The 17,959-nt window shown below is 42.8% G+C and overlaps 1 protein-coding gene across 1 annotated transcript in view; it reads right to left on the reverse strand.

Moving 5' to 3' along the window:
- Positions 1 to 1,726: 1,726 nt before the first annotated feature.
- The window catches only part of LOC116391100 (DENN domain-containing protein 2A), a 32,535-nt gene continuing 16,302 nt past the window's right edge, over positions 1,727 to 17,959 (reverse strand). Inside the window, 19 exon segments of the mRNA XM_031861368.1 lie at positions 1,727 to 2,646; positions 2,880 to 2,966; positions 3,217 to 3,504; positions 4,224 to 4,329; positions 4,490 to 4,531; positions 4,653 to 4,830; positions 6,263 to 6,411; positions 6,521 to 6,661; positions 7,538 to 7,615; positions 7,939 to 8,008; positions 8,686 to 8,795; positions 9,430 to 9,617; positions 9,917 to 9,967; positions 11,004 to 11,097; positions 11,379 to 11,462; positions 11,464 to 11,577; positions 11,682 to 11,794; positions 13,215 to 13,342; positions 14,563 to 15,594. Of these exon segments, the coding sequence (XP_031717228.1) occupies positions 2,615 to 2,646; positions 2,880 to 2,966; positions 3,217 to 3,504; positions 4,224 to 4,329; positions 4,490 to 4,531; positions 4,653 to 4,830; positions 6,263 to 6,411; positions 6,521 to 6,661; positions 7,538 to 7,615; positions 7,939 to 8,008; positions 8,686 to 8,795; positions 9,430 to 9,617; positions 9,917 to 9,967; positions 11,004 to 11,097; positions 11,379 to 11,462; positions 11,464 to 11,577; positions 11,682 to 11,794; positions 13,215 to 13,342; positions 14,563 to 15,594 (3,085 nt within the window). The 3' untranslated portion in view covers positions 1,727 to 2,614.

Below are 17,959 nucleotides of genomic sequence, written 5' to 3' on the forward strand. Positions count from 1 at the left end.
TAAAACGCTTACCTGGTGGGACTATCCGTCTGGCAGGCAGGTAGGCAGGTAGAGCAATATTATTATTATTTTTTAAATGAAGAGTAATTCAGTAAAGTTTTTCCTTTATTTCGTTTTTTTTTTATTTTCTGCTGCCTCGTCTCCTTCCTGAAGCAGTTTGTTTGAAGCGGAGAGGAGGGCAGGAATTTCAGGAATTAGCCGTGGTATGACATGAAGCCTGGAAAAAGCCAGAGAAAAAGACCAAGGGGGAGAAGGAGGGGAGGGGAGGTGAGGGAGGCAGGTCTGACCGGTCAACGCGTAATGACGAAGGGGTGGAGAGGAGGAGGAGGGCTGCAAAAAGGAAAGGAAAGTGTGGTGAGAGAGAGAGAGAGAGAGAGAGAGAGAGAGAGAGAGGGGGGGGGGGGGGGGGGGGGGGGAGTGGAAAGCAAATATCAAGAATAAGAAATACTGTAAAAGCCACTGCCTTTAGGATGAGGGACAAACAAATACATGACAACATGGTAATAAGAAAACACTCAACTTCTTTACAATGACTTATGAGAGTGAGTTACACAACAGACTGTGTATGACACAGATGTTGTACTTTTGCCCAGATGACAACTAAATAAGGAGCTAAAAGGTGCAAGATGTTAACCTTTTTTTGCATTTATACCACATTACCCATAACATTATTTAGTATTTTACTGTACTACATGTTTCTTTCTTTCTTCAGGCTTCATGTAATATATGTTTATTTATCTCCTACACCTAATATTTATGTGGTGTTTAAGAATAAAGTGAAATGCACTTCATTTGATATTTTCAAGATTTTTAAAAACGCCACCTGCAACGTTGTTTCCACATTCATTTTGCTTGTGTTGTCATACAAACAGACAAAAAGCAAAACTTTTGTTAGATTCAGGCATGTTGTGCAAGTCATTAAGGGCCAGGAGGCCAAACAGTCTTGAGATGTGGTTCAGAACTTTGGACTCTGCTGTGGCAACACATGTAGGATACACATGAACTGGGTAACAGAGTCCTCCAGTGGATATTATGGGTACGACATAGTGCTGGTTCAATGGCAAGATCTACTTCAAATAATGAGTGCTTTAACCTGGAATTTGACTACAGTTATGAATTGACCAAAATGATGGCTCCTCTCTATTCAAGTGAGAGACAACTGCACCATATCAGGACCCCGAAATAAAAGCAGCCATCATTATTAATTGCATCTATGTTTTTCCTTCTATGACAAGTCAAAATGTCTCCCATGAAAAGGGCACATTGGCTGCACCAGTGATGATTTAGGTGTGTCATATAAGGGGGGAGTACATTTGTTTATCCTCATACATTACCCTTATTTTCTCTGTAAGGAAACGTCAAGAGGGGCAAAGGATGCAGTGACAGCGCCCCCTGGAGGATGGAAGGGACTTCTTCCTTAATTAAGAAACAAAGTAAACTTCCTATAGTCATAGGGAGTAGTACTACTGTGAACAGTTGTAGAACATCTTCTGTGGCTCAGGAGGAGCCATTACTCAATTGAATGTCCTTGAGTAACCTTGTCTTTTGCTTGCAGACTCTTTTTAGGGACTAGCAAAAGACCCCATTGAGATGCAGTTGAGTTGTATTATGGGAAGTGTAGGATCCAAGAACTCAACAGCAAAGGTTACATGGTCTCAATTTAAATCTGTGTTGCAACCTGACAAAACATAGAATACATACACAATTGTATTAAAAGAGTCATTTGTCTAATTCAAATCACTTTATTTCAAAAGTTTCATTGCATTCTCAATCAAGGATACAAGTCGGCCTAAGATACAGATCTTCCTTCACCATCGAGTCCGTCCAAACCCTATATACTCAAACCCAAGTGAGAGATGTATTCACATTGATTTTAAATTTTCTTCCTTTTGGTGCTCATTCCTTTTCCTTAAAACAGTGGTACATTTACCCAACAACCCAAACGTGCTCTACAAACGCTCTGGACTAGACTCTGTTAAATAAAGCCTATTACAAAGTACAGGAGATTTATTTGCACTCATTTGAAGAAAAAAAAAAAAAAAAAGATTAAGTTTAACTAAAAAGAATATAAATTAACTTAAAAGCCTCCTGTTGATGAAGAAGTTGTACAGTTGTATTTATAAAAGCTTCTATAGAAAATACTTGGAATGTATAGGAAGGTATTGTACAAAATGGGACCTTCAGTGTCGCTCCCTCTTACAGGTTTATAGGTGAGGTCAGTGACCGAAAAAGGGAGAACACTGTTCCTAAAGACATTTACACTGTGCTGTGCTATACAGTAATACACTGCAGGGATTGACTGTGATCAGTAAGGCAGAAATTTGACTGATAGACTTTGCTTTATCGTGTTGGAGGGGAGTTTTGGTCCAAGCTGAGTAAAACCCTTCACAACACTGTGGAATGACACTGGGAGCTAAACCCCAACTTTCCCCAGAGTCCCTCATGTTCACAAACTACGAGTCCAGATCACTTCAAGGGTCTTCCTTTGCTCCGACCTAAAGACACGTCTCCATCTCTACGTTCTCCTCGTCCGGGGAGCGCGTCCTCTTCTTTTTTACGACACGCCTCTCCATGCGTTTTCCTACTTTCACACACGACATCCTGACTCCAAACATCATTTCTTGGAAAGGAATTTCATCTTGTTTCCTGAAGAAAAGCAACAGATGTGAATCATATTAAAAAACAAATATACAAAGTGTGAGTTCAGGAGGAGCACTGAAGTTGCACTAGCATTGGCTGATTGACAATAGCTGTCTTTTCCGCTAAATGTAACAATGTACTATAAATGTTTAAATCTTTGATCTGAGCATCTCTGACTGAATTGGCAGTTTCGAATAGAGGAATAACTGATTAATTGATCGATCGACAGTCATTCTCACCTAGACCCTTGAGGAACTTGTTGACTCCTCGTTGCTCGCTCCCCGGCAGCAAGTCCAGATACTCTTGTGCTCTCACCTCAAATAAACCTGGAAAATAAAATAAAAAGTCAAATATTTCAAGACAAACACTACCACCACTGGTTAAATAAATCAAAACATTCTAATAGTTAAAAAAAAATTGTTAATTGGTGTGATATTTCTTCCAAACATTTGGGAAAACTTCCAAGTATTAGTTTACATATGCACATACAGCAGGTATTGGTGTTCAACCAGTATTTCTACTTCAACTGTTACAAGCTGTATTGTAACACTACTGCAGTTTATCAGATCTCAGTACCTCTGAGGCCCTGCCTGCGCAGCTCCCTCTCCTGGATGAAGCCGGTGAACATCTGGGTCTCCATGAACACCTCCAGGAACCTTTTCAAGCTCTTGGACGTGACCGCTTTGCGAAAGGCTTCGCGCTGAAAGGACGAGGAGGGGGGAGAAGAGGGGCTGGGCAAGGTGGGGGAGGAGATGGACTCATCCTCTCGCTCTGCTCCAGCCATGAAGAGGGAGTAGTGACCCACCATCTCCACGAAGAAACGCACAAAGGCCTCTGAAACCACCGTGCTGAGGGAGCTGGAGTCTGGGTGGAGGTACAGGAGTGAATAGAGATAAAATAGAAACGATGAAATCACAGCATCTTTACTGCCATATTAAAAAAAGAATGACTTATACATCCAGTATCTGGAAAAAGATTGATCAATACCAATGATGCAACTATTGTCTCTCCAAGGTGCTTTTAATCATACTTCTAACTTTTTTACATATGGCAGACATTTTATTGAGACCAAAAGCCAAGCGCCCAAGCCAAAACATTAAAATGACATTGTTTTGCATCGTGATATATTACTGCCTCACTGTATCCTGTTGGATATGGTTTTGAAAGTGTCACAAAAATGTCAGTTCAGACAAGTAAGTCTTTAAATGCATATACAAATATGAAACATTTCATACCTATTATATTTATGTTTGGTTCAAATATATAAAATCAAATCATGTGGAACGCTGTATGTAGTTGTGTCTGCACACAACTATTACCAAATTGCGTTATGAGTCATATGACATTAGGGATCTGCTCAGGGATGAGTTATTATTATATTAAAAGCTGGAGGATAAGTTTGGCAACACTCTAAACACCCTATAACTTTAAGAGCACTTGAACTGTACCGTAGAACATTTTACTCTTGATCGTTTTACAACACTGTCTTTTGTATAGTTGGTACTTCTTATAAAACATACCGTTACTGTATAAATACTGTATATCTTAACAGAGAAAATACTGTAATTCGTATGCTGAGTCACCGTTGGGCAGATCTCCTTTCTCACAGGCCAGCTCCTTCCTCTTGTCCAGCACATGCTCGAGAGCTGCCTGCAGCTTGTGGGGAAGAATTGAGTCCTCATCATCCAGCTGTGGAGGAAAAGACACAGATGTGAATACAGTACACATACTGCAGTGAATTAACATGTATTCACATAACATCTGGTGGAGCCACCACATGTGGAAAAGGACTCCATGTAGCAATAGACAGATTTTTACTGTTTCACTTATGCTTTTATGGTTTTTCTACCTGTCTTAGGAAGCGACTGTTGCCGAGGTCGACCACCAGGACCTGAGGGAAGAGCGGAGGGAGAGTGATGTCATTTCCTGGAGCTATTGTTCAGCGGAGGAAAGGCCCAGAGTCAAGGGCACCACAGTCAGTGCATCACAAACAAAAAAATAACTCATCACACCTCTTCTATGGGCAGCTCTTTGAGTCGAGGCAGAGAGCTGGAGAGGAGGCCGACTATAAAGGGGGTGGGGGTGCAGACGATATCCAACATGGAGGGCGGGAGCACGGGGATGTACGTATGCTGCCAGGTGAAGGGGTAGAGCAGAGCCACTACTGCATGACAACACTGAGACAACGTGCTGCAGGAAGAGAGAAAGGAAAAGGTTCATTCTCAGTTTCACAGAAAACAGAATATAAGCCTTCAAACAACTGCATATTACACTTTAAACTGAATATCCACTTTCAGCAGACACTGTAATAATGGATTTTAATGTTATATTATTAGATTATTATTAAACAGAGACCCTTCTTGTACAGTGAGCACCTAACTTTTTGTACTCAACAAAGAAGTAGTTACCGCTGCCTCAGTCAGTTACATTTCCAATGTTGACTTTCTTTAACAACCCCCAGAAAACAAAGGCAAACTTCTTGACGGGTACAGAAGGTCAAGAGCGTGATAGTGAAACAGAAGAGGGCTTGCTCTTTGATTCAGAGATCTATCTTAATATATCACAATGTTATTCACAGAAATAGTCAAATAGAACACAAACATCTTCCAAAAATTAAAGCATGTCTCTAAAAGCCGGTCCTTACTGTATGTCTGGGGGGAGTTTTCAAACAGTCTGAACTACAAGTCTCTACCACAAGATGGTGCTAACCAACTCTTTAAGAAAATGAGCCCCTCCTGTCCTCCATTTCTTAATTTGGAACATAATGCTAAAAGTTCACTCCTGTTGTTCCAACAAACCCCGTTGTTACCCTGAGAGGAATGTCAAAAAAGCATCTCTTAGGGGACAGTGATGTAACACTTATAAAAACTATACAGCGGCAGCAAACGCACTCATTCCACGCTGTTCCCTTAATCTCTCCCAGGTGTGCATCTGCTCTCAGTTAATTCATAAAATAAATTGATTGACGAGGCCAACTTTCCACTCCACAGTAGAGAATGTGCAACGACTCGTGATCTGCTGATGAGCTCTGGTGAGAAATGCTTCTTGTAATTTTCAACAACAGCACATGTCCGAGAAGGGGAGATGCACAAAAGTTCTGAACCTAAATCTGAACTAAATCAGGAAACAATGACTGCTTCTGCTCAGCCCACGTGGTGAACCAGCTGTACCGCAACAGTTAACGGTTTAAAGTGGACTGTGTCGGTGTGATGACGTCACTGTGCACACGTGTTAGCTCTGGAGTCATGCTCGAAAGCCTAACTCCTTCTATCTGGCACCCATGACAGTTTTCCAGAGAAGAAGTGATTGTTCCCCAGGTGACTGTATAACACAACAGCATTCCTTCCTCTCACACTCCATCAGGATCTTCTTTTCCTCAGAAGAAGCAATAGTGAAAATAATAGTGGGTTACTCTGTCACATCCCTCAAACTCTTTACTCTGTCTTCCCAGCATCAAAACACTTCCTTCAATAATCTGATCACAACAGATTAATTAAAAGGATGCATTAAAATACCGCCATGACTCCGTCCACCCCCCAGGACTGTTGCAAAGGCTGGACATGTGATCTTAAGGTCGGAAAGCGGACGCAGTGCTCTGTAGCAACATGCTGCCGGAGCCAACCTGAGTTTGTCGGCGGTGAAGATGACTCTGCGCTCCAGAAGTAGAGAGGCAAACACTCGGAGAAGAAGGCGTAGACTCAAGGAGGAAAAGAGACATTCAAAGTCCACATGCTCCAGACGAGAGTCTGATGGCCTACACAGCTCTATCACCTGCAGGACAGAGAAAAAGACACATCCACATCAAGACATCAATGTGATTATATAATCTTTAATTTTGAAAAACTATTGGATTTCCACAGCAAGACCGCCATCATCTCACCTCTGTCCCGGAGCCAGGTAGGAAGTTTTTGACAGTGATGGTCCTTCCTGGAGCAGGGAAGGGAGCTTCCATTATGCCTCTCATAAAAGGCTGCACCAGAGCAGGGGAGATAGCCCGCCTCTTCTCCACTTCATCCAGGATCTGCAAAACACAGAGAGAAACAGTTTCATAAAGTGTTTCTCAAAGGATTCTGTAAAAAATATACAATATCATAAAATCAATATCACAATATAAAATCACATATACTAAACGATTTGATCTGCATTGTTCACCCCTGTAAGATGTGTATTTATTGTATTATGGTTAAAGTTCCACTGAGATTACGATCTCTTCTTTCTGTAAATGGACAAATAAAATGACCTTGTTTTGAGGGGCCATCACGAATGAGTGAGGGAACTCAATGGGACATCCTTTGGGATACTTATTAAAAACACTGGTTATCATCATCACAAACATATTCATTCTTGGCATGATGCAGTGGAGACTGTCAAACATGGTCAAAAGTCAGTAAATGGCGAACAGCTTGAATCCATCATGTGTACCCCTCTACACACATACTGTACACATCTGATTAGCATTAAAGTTTTAAGTCACTGATCTGATACAGATGACACATACTCAGGATATCATGAGTACTTCCAATGCAGAGACGGCTTTCAATCTTCTTGCCATCGCCTCTAATATATACAGTAGTTACCCTTCTTTGTATCCGAACAAACTACATTTTGGCAATGAAGACATGTACACTGCACAGATCTATGTACACAGGCCGACATGAATCTAAAGCCCAATACATGGAACCTTTTCCACTGCGATAACAACATCAGCTGCAGTTCACACGTGTGTCTGTACTATAGCCAGGACTGCAAGGCTCAGTGGGAAAGTAGAGCGGACAGAGGGTGGTACGGCTCTGTACTCTTTGAGTGGCATTGGGGTTGTATGTATGAGTTTGTGTAACACATGCAATTCTGCACGAACTTTGCGCATTTGTATTACTGCTTGGTTTACTATATCCACCTTGGAGAAGAGGTCGAAGCAGCCCAGGCGGCTGACGATGCAGTAGACCTCAGGGAGCCTTCGGCCTTTACCACTGGGCTGTGAACAGGCAGCAAGAAAAAGACAAGCTTCAAAACAGCGGAGTGTCACAAGACTGCTCACCCACGTACAACCACAGGATTAGACTACTGGAGCAAAGCCATGCCTTTGTTTCACAGACATTTTGAAGACATATTTACTTTGAAACGTCTGAATCCTTTTATCAACCAAATTCAAGAAATATGCAGAAAATATGAATTCACAATTTGCAGAATAATACAACAAAAAGAAAAGGGTAAAAAGCAGCAAAGGAAAAGTGGATGAAGGATTATCTAAATTAAAATACGCTGTTGACGAGGTGCAGCCTCATCTTAATAGCATACCAGTAATCGCCGACAGTAACCAAACCGCCTGCTTCCATCCTCACCAGTCAGGACAAATGAGAACGTCTCACTGGAGACGAAAAAGAGAGAAAAAAATTACGATATTTCAGACATTCTGGAAAATATTCAAAGTCAGTGTTGTGGAAACAGAAGAATCTAGACTGGACTTTGTGTTTTGGCAAACAGGCTCACTCTGCAAATATCCACACAAATCCTACTAAGCTCTCCCTGACAGGTACTCATTGACTGGAGGCAAAGTCCCCGACAGCCGACAGTGTCAGCAAGTTCAAAGCAGGTGTGTGTTTGGTGGTCCCCGCCCCACCGATCGAACATTTGCCTCCAGGTAATAATTAGCCGGCATCGTCAAGACACACATCATCACTTCTCGGAACAATGCAGACGTTGTGAGGCTGAGCTAGGAGGTATTTGGTAATACAGCCAATTTTAAACTTCATACAAAGAGAGGTGATTGTGTAAAAACAAACCAGGTGTAAGGCTCTAAATCCACCACTTCTCCCTGTAATCATTAGTCACTGTCGGTGCTTTATCGTTGAATAAAGACCAGTCATCTTTGCGACCCAGGAGGTCATTTCTATTTTGGGCTTTCAGCTTCTTCTCTAACTAGTGGTTATTAACAACGATAACAGATGAGGTATTAACACTCTGCCGGGAAATTCCTCTGTCCCCGTTTTGCTTCACCTTTTTAAACGTTTCAAGTGCCGTGGCAGCAGTCAGACTCGGACTGACCTGGGGAAGTTGTCGACGGGGGCCCAGTCTTTGGCGTCAGGAAAACAGAACTGAGGGATGACCTTTAGCTGGTCCTCAGTCTCCCGCATGAACTTAAAGCTTCTTTCAAGCTGGATGAAAAAAAAAATAAAGAACATTTTCATATTTGATGATGCCTGACGGATAACACCATTAAAGTCTAAGACCATCATGTTTCACAGATTAGGTTGCTATACAATAAACATGGAACCTAGGTCAATTAGAAACAGAAAATACATCTGCACAGAAATAAATAATGAACTACAAAAAGAACCACTTAAAGTGCAAACCTTCTTTATCTTTTGTCATGACATAAACTCAATTCTAAATGTGTGTTAACCTTTTCACAATGCCGATCATAAAACTGTAGTTTCACTATTTTAGGTAAGTAACGACTACAGCCAAAGGTAATTGAATGAGAGAATAAGATAATGGTACGTCAGTGCACGTCACTGGGATATTCATTTTTTTGTTGCATAAAACCTGCCGTTGCTGTTTCCATAAGTGCAAAATGTCTGTGCTCTCCTCATAAAAGTCCATACCAGCTACTCATAAACTAGCATATAGGTTGAATTATGACCATTGGTCTGGTTGGAAAGTAGACATCTATTTAGATAATAATATTTACAATAATGTCTTCTTTCTAGCAGTGTTTACTTTTTTTAAAGTACAATTTCCAGTGTCTCATTTTGGTAAAAATGTGCTTCAGTAACAACCCCTGTTTACCTTGAGGGGGAATTGCTGTGTGACTTCTGGCAGGTATGGGACTCCAGCCTTGGTTTTGTGGAGCGCAACAACGATGAAATACTCAAAGAGTTTCCTCTCCTGCAACTCCATCAGATCCCTCTCCAAAGTGCGGTACCGCCCCGTCTGCCTCAGCATGGACTGGACCGACACCAGCCGCTGGCTGTGGGCTGAGGGCCGGAGAAACACATTTCATGTAAATAGTGTCATGTATGCATATACGTACATGACAGAGGTCAGTGTTAGGCCACCATGTAAGGCAATCTGCAGTTACATCTGTGTGTATTTTTGATGTTAGGTATACAGCGGAACAATGAAAAGAAAGAAAAATGTGATCTGAATCAGTCATTGTACAAATGCTCCCATTGTGCTTATTTGTAACTAATGAAATGACAGATCTATACATACACTGCTTGGCCTCCCCGAGTATAGAGCTACTGCAAATGCATGTATTCTTTTCTGTTCTCACCTTTTAATTTCTCCTCTGTGTCACTTTCCGACTCGCTGTTCTCATCCGTCACTAAATTGAAGAGAAGAAAGAGGAAAAAGGAAAAACAGAGTGTGAGCAGAATGCAAATGACAATCACAGGAAACTCAAAGCACATGGAATTTGCTCTCATTGCTTTCATTCTTGCCGCTACGACCCAACACCACCCAGTCCTGTGAAACATGGGTCAGTCCCAACTGACCACAGAATGTAACTTCGCCCATAAAACTAAGTGGAGACATACGATTGCTCCTTTTATGGAGACAGACCTGCAAAGTCTTTCTGGTCAAACAGAGCCGTAAGAAAGGTAGCGTGTTGATAGTACGGATGATAAACTGGAGTTATTTTTGAAACTTTGTCGAATTTCTAGTCATGACCAAATAAACATTTGACCAGAAAACCCTTCACACACACACTACCGTTATTTATTTTAACAAAACTTTTCTAAAAATTGAATGTGCTTGGGTGCATAATTTAGGATTCATTGATTTATTGTATTCATATATTTTTAGCTTTTTAACTTTTACACTAATACCCTCTTGATGTTTGCATTAGTTAGTGTGTGAGCATGTGTTAGTGTTGCAGTGTCAGCATGTCTTTCATGTTCTTTGTTCTCTGCCCAACTCGTGTGACCGATAAAAGTTCCCCTCTGCATCAAACCAGACAATTCATTTGAAGATTGCTTTTTATTCAAAAAAGTGCCGTAGCACATGACAACATTGTGAAAATGTCAGCGTAAATGTCTTTGATTTGAAAAGAATTCCTGGATACAAACCAGGATCTGCACCTGGATCTGTTTTCCCACCAGAAACTAATCTCTCGTTTCTTGACCCATAGTCTAACTTTCCACCAAATTTTATTGAACTCTCTTGTTGTCTCTGTTTGAGACATCCTGCTGACTAACAGACGAACACACACAAACAAAAACACAACCTCTTTTATAGAGGCATTTCAGAGCTGGACATCATCAAAGTTTAAAAAAAAAGTGTAAACAAGGAGTTTTACTAAATCCACAGTTAATGTAAAAGCAAAGAGAAGGTCAAAAAGCAACTTTTGTGGCCGGCCTCACCTCTCCCTGAGCTGGACTCTGTGGACTGAGACACCCTCTTCATTCGTTTCTTCCCTCTTCGCGCCTCGAAGATGCCATTGATTTTCAGCACCATCTGCAGGAGGTAAAGGGAAAGAAATGTCCATCTCCAACTCCTTAAACAAAAACTAAATCTGCCAGGCTCCTCACAAGATCATTTCAAAACACATTCTGGGAGGCCTTCCTCTGGGCACACTTCGCACAAGAAATATCCATCATAAAAATGTTCCCTGCCTTACTCATCCCCAGACGGCGGCATGAGTGGCCCACTCCGAACTTCCCCTGAGCAGTGCACTGGAGCATAAATCACAGACGGAGCAGCATGAGCTCCGTGAGAGGCTTCTCAGACTCCCATACCTTGGGGATTTTCCTCCTCCTGCGATTGTACGGGTCTCCAGAGAGGCAGGGGGTGTCGTCGGGGCTGCTGGGTGTGGAGGGGGGGGCTGATTCGGGACGGGGAGGAGATGCCAGTGTCCCTGCCGGTCTTACGTAGCTCCAGGAGCTTTAAGCTCCGCCGTTCTGAGTTTTGTCTGAAGAAGGCAGGCTTGGCGGAGAGCTGGGGAGGGCAGATGACGAAAAACAGACACGCGGAAGGAAATTTTAGTATAACGTCTTCAAATCTACTTTGTTTTTTATCGCGATGTGTTGTCGATCAGGTACCTTAGTTGGCGTGTCGGGGACAGGAGATGAGGAGGCAGGTGAAACACATTTGCTTCCTAAAAAGCTTCTCTCCAGCTCTATATCTTCATAGGGGTTCTCCTTGGATGGAGGATCTTCAGAAGAAAAAACATTTGTTTTTACAAAACTAAGAAATCAGTGTCACCTTGAATTCACAACAGCGTCACACAAGCGGAGATAGCGTATTGTTTTCCCCCCATATCAGTCATGTTTGTTTCTTCCAGACAATTCCTACTCCAGATGTGCAGAGAGCTACCTGGAGGCAGCAGTGTGCTTATCCAGCTCATACATTTCAACTGTGACTAGAGGCTTGCGCTGCTAATGCTAAATGTAACTCTAGCCGCCAGTCCTCCCCTGCGGATAAGGAGAGAGAAAGTTTCATTTTCCAAAACCTGTGCCTCTTTCTATCCGTCTCTCTGTATCTCTCCTGTGCTCTATCAATCCATCCACCAGATGTGACCTGTAGGAGTCGGAGGATAAAGAAGGAACGTTCAGTTCTCCGCTTCTTCTCCCTCTGAGGAAACTGAGGGATCAGCGCACTGTTTTTTGGACATTGCTGGCTGACAAGAACGTCACACTAATCCCCTCTGTGTTTGCGTGCGCTGTCAGCTGCGCACATGTGAGTTCGCATCCGCCATCAAGGCGTGCGTCTGAATACGTGTGCTGGTGACACTAACGGGCATGTGGATTACGTGTTGAGAAGCTTGTTTTCGTGTGGAGGTTGATGACAACACAATTGCTCATCACTTGCTATAGCTCCGTCTCCCTGAGCTTCTTTTTGAGAGGACAGCAATATTGAGTTACTTCACCCATGGGACCCTGATGAGTGTTTGGTGAACAATGTCAGAGCATTTTAAAGAACAATACCATTGTCTGGAAGGCTGAAACCATAAAGGACTCCAAAATAAGCTGCGGCATCACTCAAATATAACTTAAGTTCATTTGACTGTTGCAAGCAGGCAGCACTCATTACAACAGCAGTCTCTGGGATGAAAACCAAAGACACATTGAAGCAATTGCCAGTAATGTGCTGTGGCTCTAAGCCACTCGGATGCCCCCCCCCCGCTGCACTGACAATCACAGTAGCTGACCTCAGCTACAGCACGACCGCACACAACGCCACTATTGTGCGTTGTGAAATTAAACAGGCTCTAGGTGGGGTTGGCATAACCCTGCAGACAATAAGGTAGGAACGTAGGTCAAATTTCCAGGTAGAATTTTTAATAAAAGAGAAGCAGCGTGGCTCTAAATTAAAACCGGAGCAGAGTAAAGACAGCTTGGCCTCTTCATCACCTCTGTTACTCAACTTTATGATGCACACTGATATGAGAAATCAAAGTAAAGGGTCATGTAGTGTATGAAGGGTATAGAAAACAGGACAACCTACCTACAGTACAGTATCTAATGTTTTTCAGTTTTAGCGAATACAAAGTTGATAACGTAACACTTTGAAACCATGTCAGGAACTTGATTTTTGATTTTCGTTTGTGGAAGATTCCAAAATGTATTGCTTACCTATTATATCCTCGTAGACATTCTCTTCTGATAAAGTGCGTGTAAGGCCCGGTCTGGACTGAGCGTACCAGTCCACCCTGCAGCTCTCTGTAGACGACTGGAGCAGATCCTCAAATTCATAGGACTTCCTGCTTGGACAGAGGATTACCAAACTTTAGGAGATTTGCACGCCAAATAGAAAAGAAGAAGAGGAAGGAAGGGTTTGAGAGTGTTCCTGCTGATACTTTTAAGAATGTTTGATATGCCAAGCAGGAAAACTGATGTTACCATTTACTAGTTGCCACATCTGAATGACCACATCTGTGTTTCATCACTGCCAAAGATTAAAGCCCAGTACGATGAAGAGCACACAAGCATCTGTGGATGCATGCGTTCCCACATGCATGCACATACTGCATATATAATTAAAGTAAGTTGCCAAATAACAGACATTGTAAGCTTTACAAAAGTGTGTTTAATGGCAGAGCTGTTGCATGGCACCGGGTGAAGCTATAGGTGTAACTATAAACTGGCAAATCAGTGTAGCTGTTCACGCACACAAAAATGCACACTAAGAGAAAGACAGCCTGACCAAACTAAGGGCTTGACACAGCACACTTGAGCAGAGCGAGGCCTCCACATATGGTATGGAATGTAACAGATCCAAGCCAAGCTCCAAACAAGAACTCAGACCACTGAGAAAGTGAACAAAAGATGTACTCCAATGCTGCAGAGCTCTCATTGTTTTTCCTCACAGAGCTCCGTTTGTTTGACTGTAACCATCTGAATTTGAGTTCTACTTAGAAGACATGTTAATTGCTCTCGGCAGAATGAGTGATTCAGATTCCGGATCAGAGTGAAGACTTTACAAGTATACGCATTTTTTGTACATTTACATAACTCCTTTGTGATAGCCACAGGCTTTGCATTGCATAATTTTTTTTTACAGGCAATTCTTGAAAAAGCAAAGGGCCTCTTTGACATGACTCACACCACTCTCTTCCAGGAGAGTTTTGTAAAGAGCAATGAGTTCAGTTGATGTGTACATTCCTCAGATCCAACCAATGAGCTCATTCTTTGAGATATTTAGAAAGAGGATGATGTCACCGGTGCTTTTGATTTACAGCAGATGGGGGTGATGTTTACCTCAGTGTTTGGTGGTGTTGGTGGGGGGGATGAGCAGAGGATACACAAAGCCATCAATGGATCATTCTGATTCCACAAACAACTTTAAACAATTTTTGGGGGGAATTTAGCTTTGGGGTGACGACAAGAAAGCTTCAGATGTGTGTCTGCCATAAGACTGATCGTCAACACTATTCATGGCTGCCCTGCCCATATGTTTTATTCCATCTTCTTATTCTCTTACCTGTTACTACTGTCCCGGGGTTTGTCAGCCCAGGTTCTCCTGCAAACTCCAGGTGGTGGGCACGTGGGTAAAGGTGGAGGAGGAATGGAGGGCAAAGGGGGCAAGTTCCTCCTTCCCTTCCCCAAACCGGGCCCCAAAGCTGGGGTAGTGGGGGGGGTGTGATGCTGGAAGGTTCTCTGAGGTTTAGGTAGAGGGTTTATGGACGGAACACCTGGCTCACTGTATACGTTCTCTGGATCCCCCTCCCTCCTCCTCCTCCGCGACCCGCCAGGCTGAACAACGTCAAAAGTCCCAAAAATGGGCTCGTTGGCTCTCTTTTCTGTTTCCTCCAGCTCCTCCTTTGAAGGAGGGCAGAAGTAATTACCTGGAAATGCCAGTGAAGGTCTGTCAGGAACCTCCTTTGTTGCCTTCTCCAGTTTCTTAACATGAGTTAAAACACTTTTCTTGTCTTGGGGTTGTTCCGTTGGCTTGGAAGGCCGAAATCCCCTCTCGAGGATAACTTCTTTGTCCTTGTTTGTTGGGCCCTCTGGAGATTTAGGCCTCGAATCCCCCAACTTTCCAACAGTCTCCTTCCCTGAGTCCTGTCTGTCCCAGCTGACAAACCTCTTGCTATCTGTCCTTTGGACCTCTAAAGCTTTTAAATCCTTTTTCCTCACTGTCTCAACTTCCTTCTGTGTCGTGCTCAGTGGACATGTCCCTGTAGAGGTCAGTGGGGCAGGCTCCTTTTTGCCCTCCCATTGTGAGATCTTATCACGGATGCTAGCGGCCTTTACTGCTGCTTGGCTCTTGTTGTTCAGCTTGCCACACAGCCCGTTCTCCATGTTGGGAGTTCGCGGGTCGCTGGTGGAGGTGGCTCTCCTGTGAGCCAGCATGGTGTCAGGAGGACCCGGGCTGAGCAGAGGGGAGAGGGGACGCTTGGTGGACACAGCGGTGTCCCTCCTGTCTCTGTCCCCTGGTGACCCGCACACCTCTTGGCGCTGAGGCACCGCAGACGACGGAGCCTCTCCAACCTTCAAGCCACAGCACTGGAGCCTAGAAGAGAGCCACACACAGAAAGGTCAACATACACACTTGACATTCTTGCTTAACCCTTGAAAGCGTTGCAAACAAACCGCAAGTGTCATACATGTACACCCAAAGCTGTCAAGTCAACTCTATATATGGAGACAAACACAAAACAACAACCCTAACCCTAACCCTTTAACAAAAACTGCAAATATTAAGCAAAAAACTCGCCAATTAAAAAAAATCTAATTCATACATTAAATTAAACTTCAGCAATTCAAACTTGTTTGAAAGTAGATTCATAAGATCTGAAAACCAGCATAAGATAGTTTCCCATACATAAATATTTTACAAATCCAGATTAAACAAATTTAATAATCTCTTGCGAATTAAAATTTATAATTCACAAGAAAAAATATGATTTCATCATCTTAAAATAAGATATTCAAGCGTTCTTGAATTGCCTATTTTGCAGTAATACACTAAGGTTTATATGAAGATTAACATGCAATCTCAAAACGGGATTGTGGGAGGGAACAAGAGTAATCCCAAACAAAAAAAGCAAACCATGCAAAGAGTCTTCTCTTGGTAAGGGGACAGTGCTAACCACAACTGGTGCGCACTTAATTCAAACCAGATAAATAGAGGGAGAAAGTACATTGCACAGTTGTCAACTCTAATAATTTATAGAGCAATTATTTTCATAGAAATGTCAGTCGCTGCTTTCGGTGTACATCGCCAAGACTCGTGCTCCACATAGCTCTTAAAATTGGCCACGCAACGTGAGCACTTACAATTACGTCCAAATAGATCTGTGTTTTATGAGGTAAACAAGAATTCTTGTTAAAAGAGCTTAGACGTCTGTATGGTGCCTCTGTTTCAGCGGTGAGTCACGACTGCTTGAACTCTGGGTTCCGGGGTCAAAGTTTACCTACCCCACACACACACACACACACACACACACACACACACACACACACACACGCGCGCGGGGAGGAGCCAAAGTGTAGACTTGCAACTCTTCTTTTCTGCTGCCAACCCTCAAATCTTTGCTTTGGCCTGAAGACCATTCATCAAAGGATTGAATTTCCAACAAACGGAGGAAACGTGGCCTTGCTGGGTGACTTCTGATGACATTGCTGGATGTGAAAACCAATAGTCATGCAATCCAGAGGAAATCTCAGGGGGAAACTAATGAATCAAGTTTCCTCCGAGGCCGTTGAAAAAAAGAAAAAAACTTTCATGTTGTACCCATGACCAATGAGGAAACCAAATAATGATCTTTTAAATTGCTCTTTATTAGTTTGGCCCTTCTCTCCCTTATTTTCTCCTTTTGTTTCCCTCAGTCGAAAAACCTGTTTTTATAAAGCACGAAGCAACAGAGGGAAAAACTAGGTCAGATAGAAGAGCCAAGTAAAGGAGAACAGGAGTAGGTGGGGGGGGGGGGGGGCGAGAGGATAATTAATAGTGCATTTACCCAAACTGAAAAAAGTGTGATTGTGTTTGTGAAAAGAGTTTTGCTAAGGATGGGTGGGGCCTGGAGATGAGGGTCATTGAGGGCGGAAGGATGGAGAAGGGGTACAAGGGCACAAAAGCATCTCTAACCAGCTGAGCTAACACAAGATCAGCAGATAAGAGAAAGGGTTTGAAATGGGCAGGACAAAATAAAAGAGAAACAAAACTAACCTTGTTTGATTTTATTCCTGCATTTCAACTTTTAACAAATGTACTGAGCTTTTGAGCAATGGCAGCTACAGAAACATGGCAGACCCTAAAAACAGCGGTTAAACCTTCCACTAGACAACCCCTGTTATTGGCACAAACCAAGATCCCTTCATTACAATCTAAATGGCACTAATGAATATTGCAAGGATGACAGAAGGGACTATAGAGAATGGTCATAGAGGCATTAGACAGTGGCAGCAGGGGGGCAGTAACAGTATCTAGATGCCAGATGGCCAACTCTGCCCTGCTCTCTAGCCCTCTGCTATTGTTCTACTGCTGACCCTAATGGAAAGGGGTGTGTCCAGCTGGCTTAAGAGCAGTACAGAACTATATGATGGTTATGGGAAAGTGGAGTTTAGGCCCAAGCAACATGCGGTGGAGAATGTGCGGAGGCATAAGATGACAGAGTAAAGTGAACCAGTGAACTGGCTCACATCCTGCAGCACATGCAGGATCTGTTAGTTTCAGAAGTGTTTTCCCCAACTGAAAGTTGAAGGATCTTCAGATCAAACCTTCATGTCTGACAAAGCATGTTTTTGGACAGCTTGGTTAGGTCACATGGCAAATCAGTTCTGGCATATTTTAAAAGGTTTGTAGTGCAATTTAGGAATGTATTTACATAAAGTTTTTGACTTTCAATTATGATGCGAGACATGAAGACACTTGT

The sequence above is a fragment of the Anarrhichthys ocellatus genome, unplaced genomic scaffold (genome assembly GCF_004355925.1).
Source record: "Anarrhichthys ocellatus isolate YVR2014 unplaced genomic scaffold, GSC_Weel_1.0 scaffold2, whole genome shotgun sequence".
Classification (NCBI taxonomy): Eukaryota; Metazoa; Chordata; class Actinopteri; order Perciformes; family Anarhichadidae; genus Anarrhichthys; species Anarrhichthys ocellatus.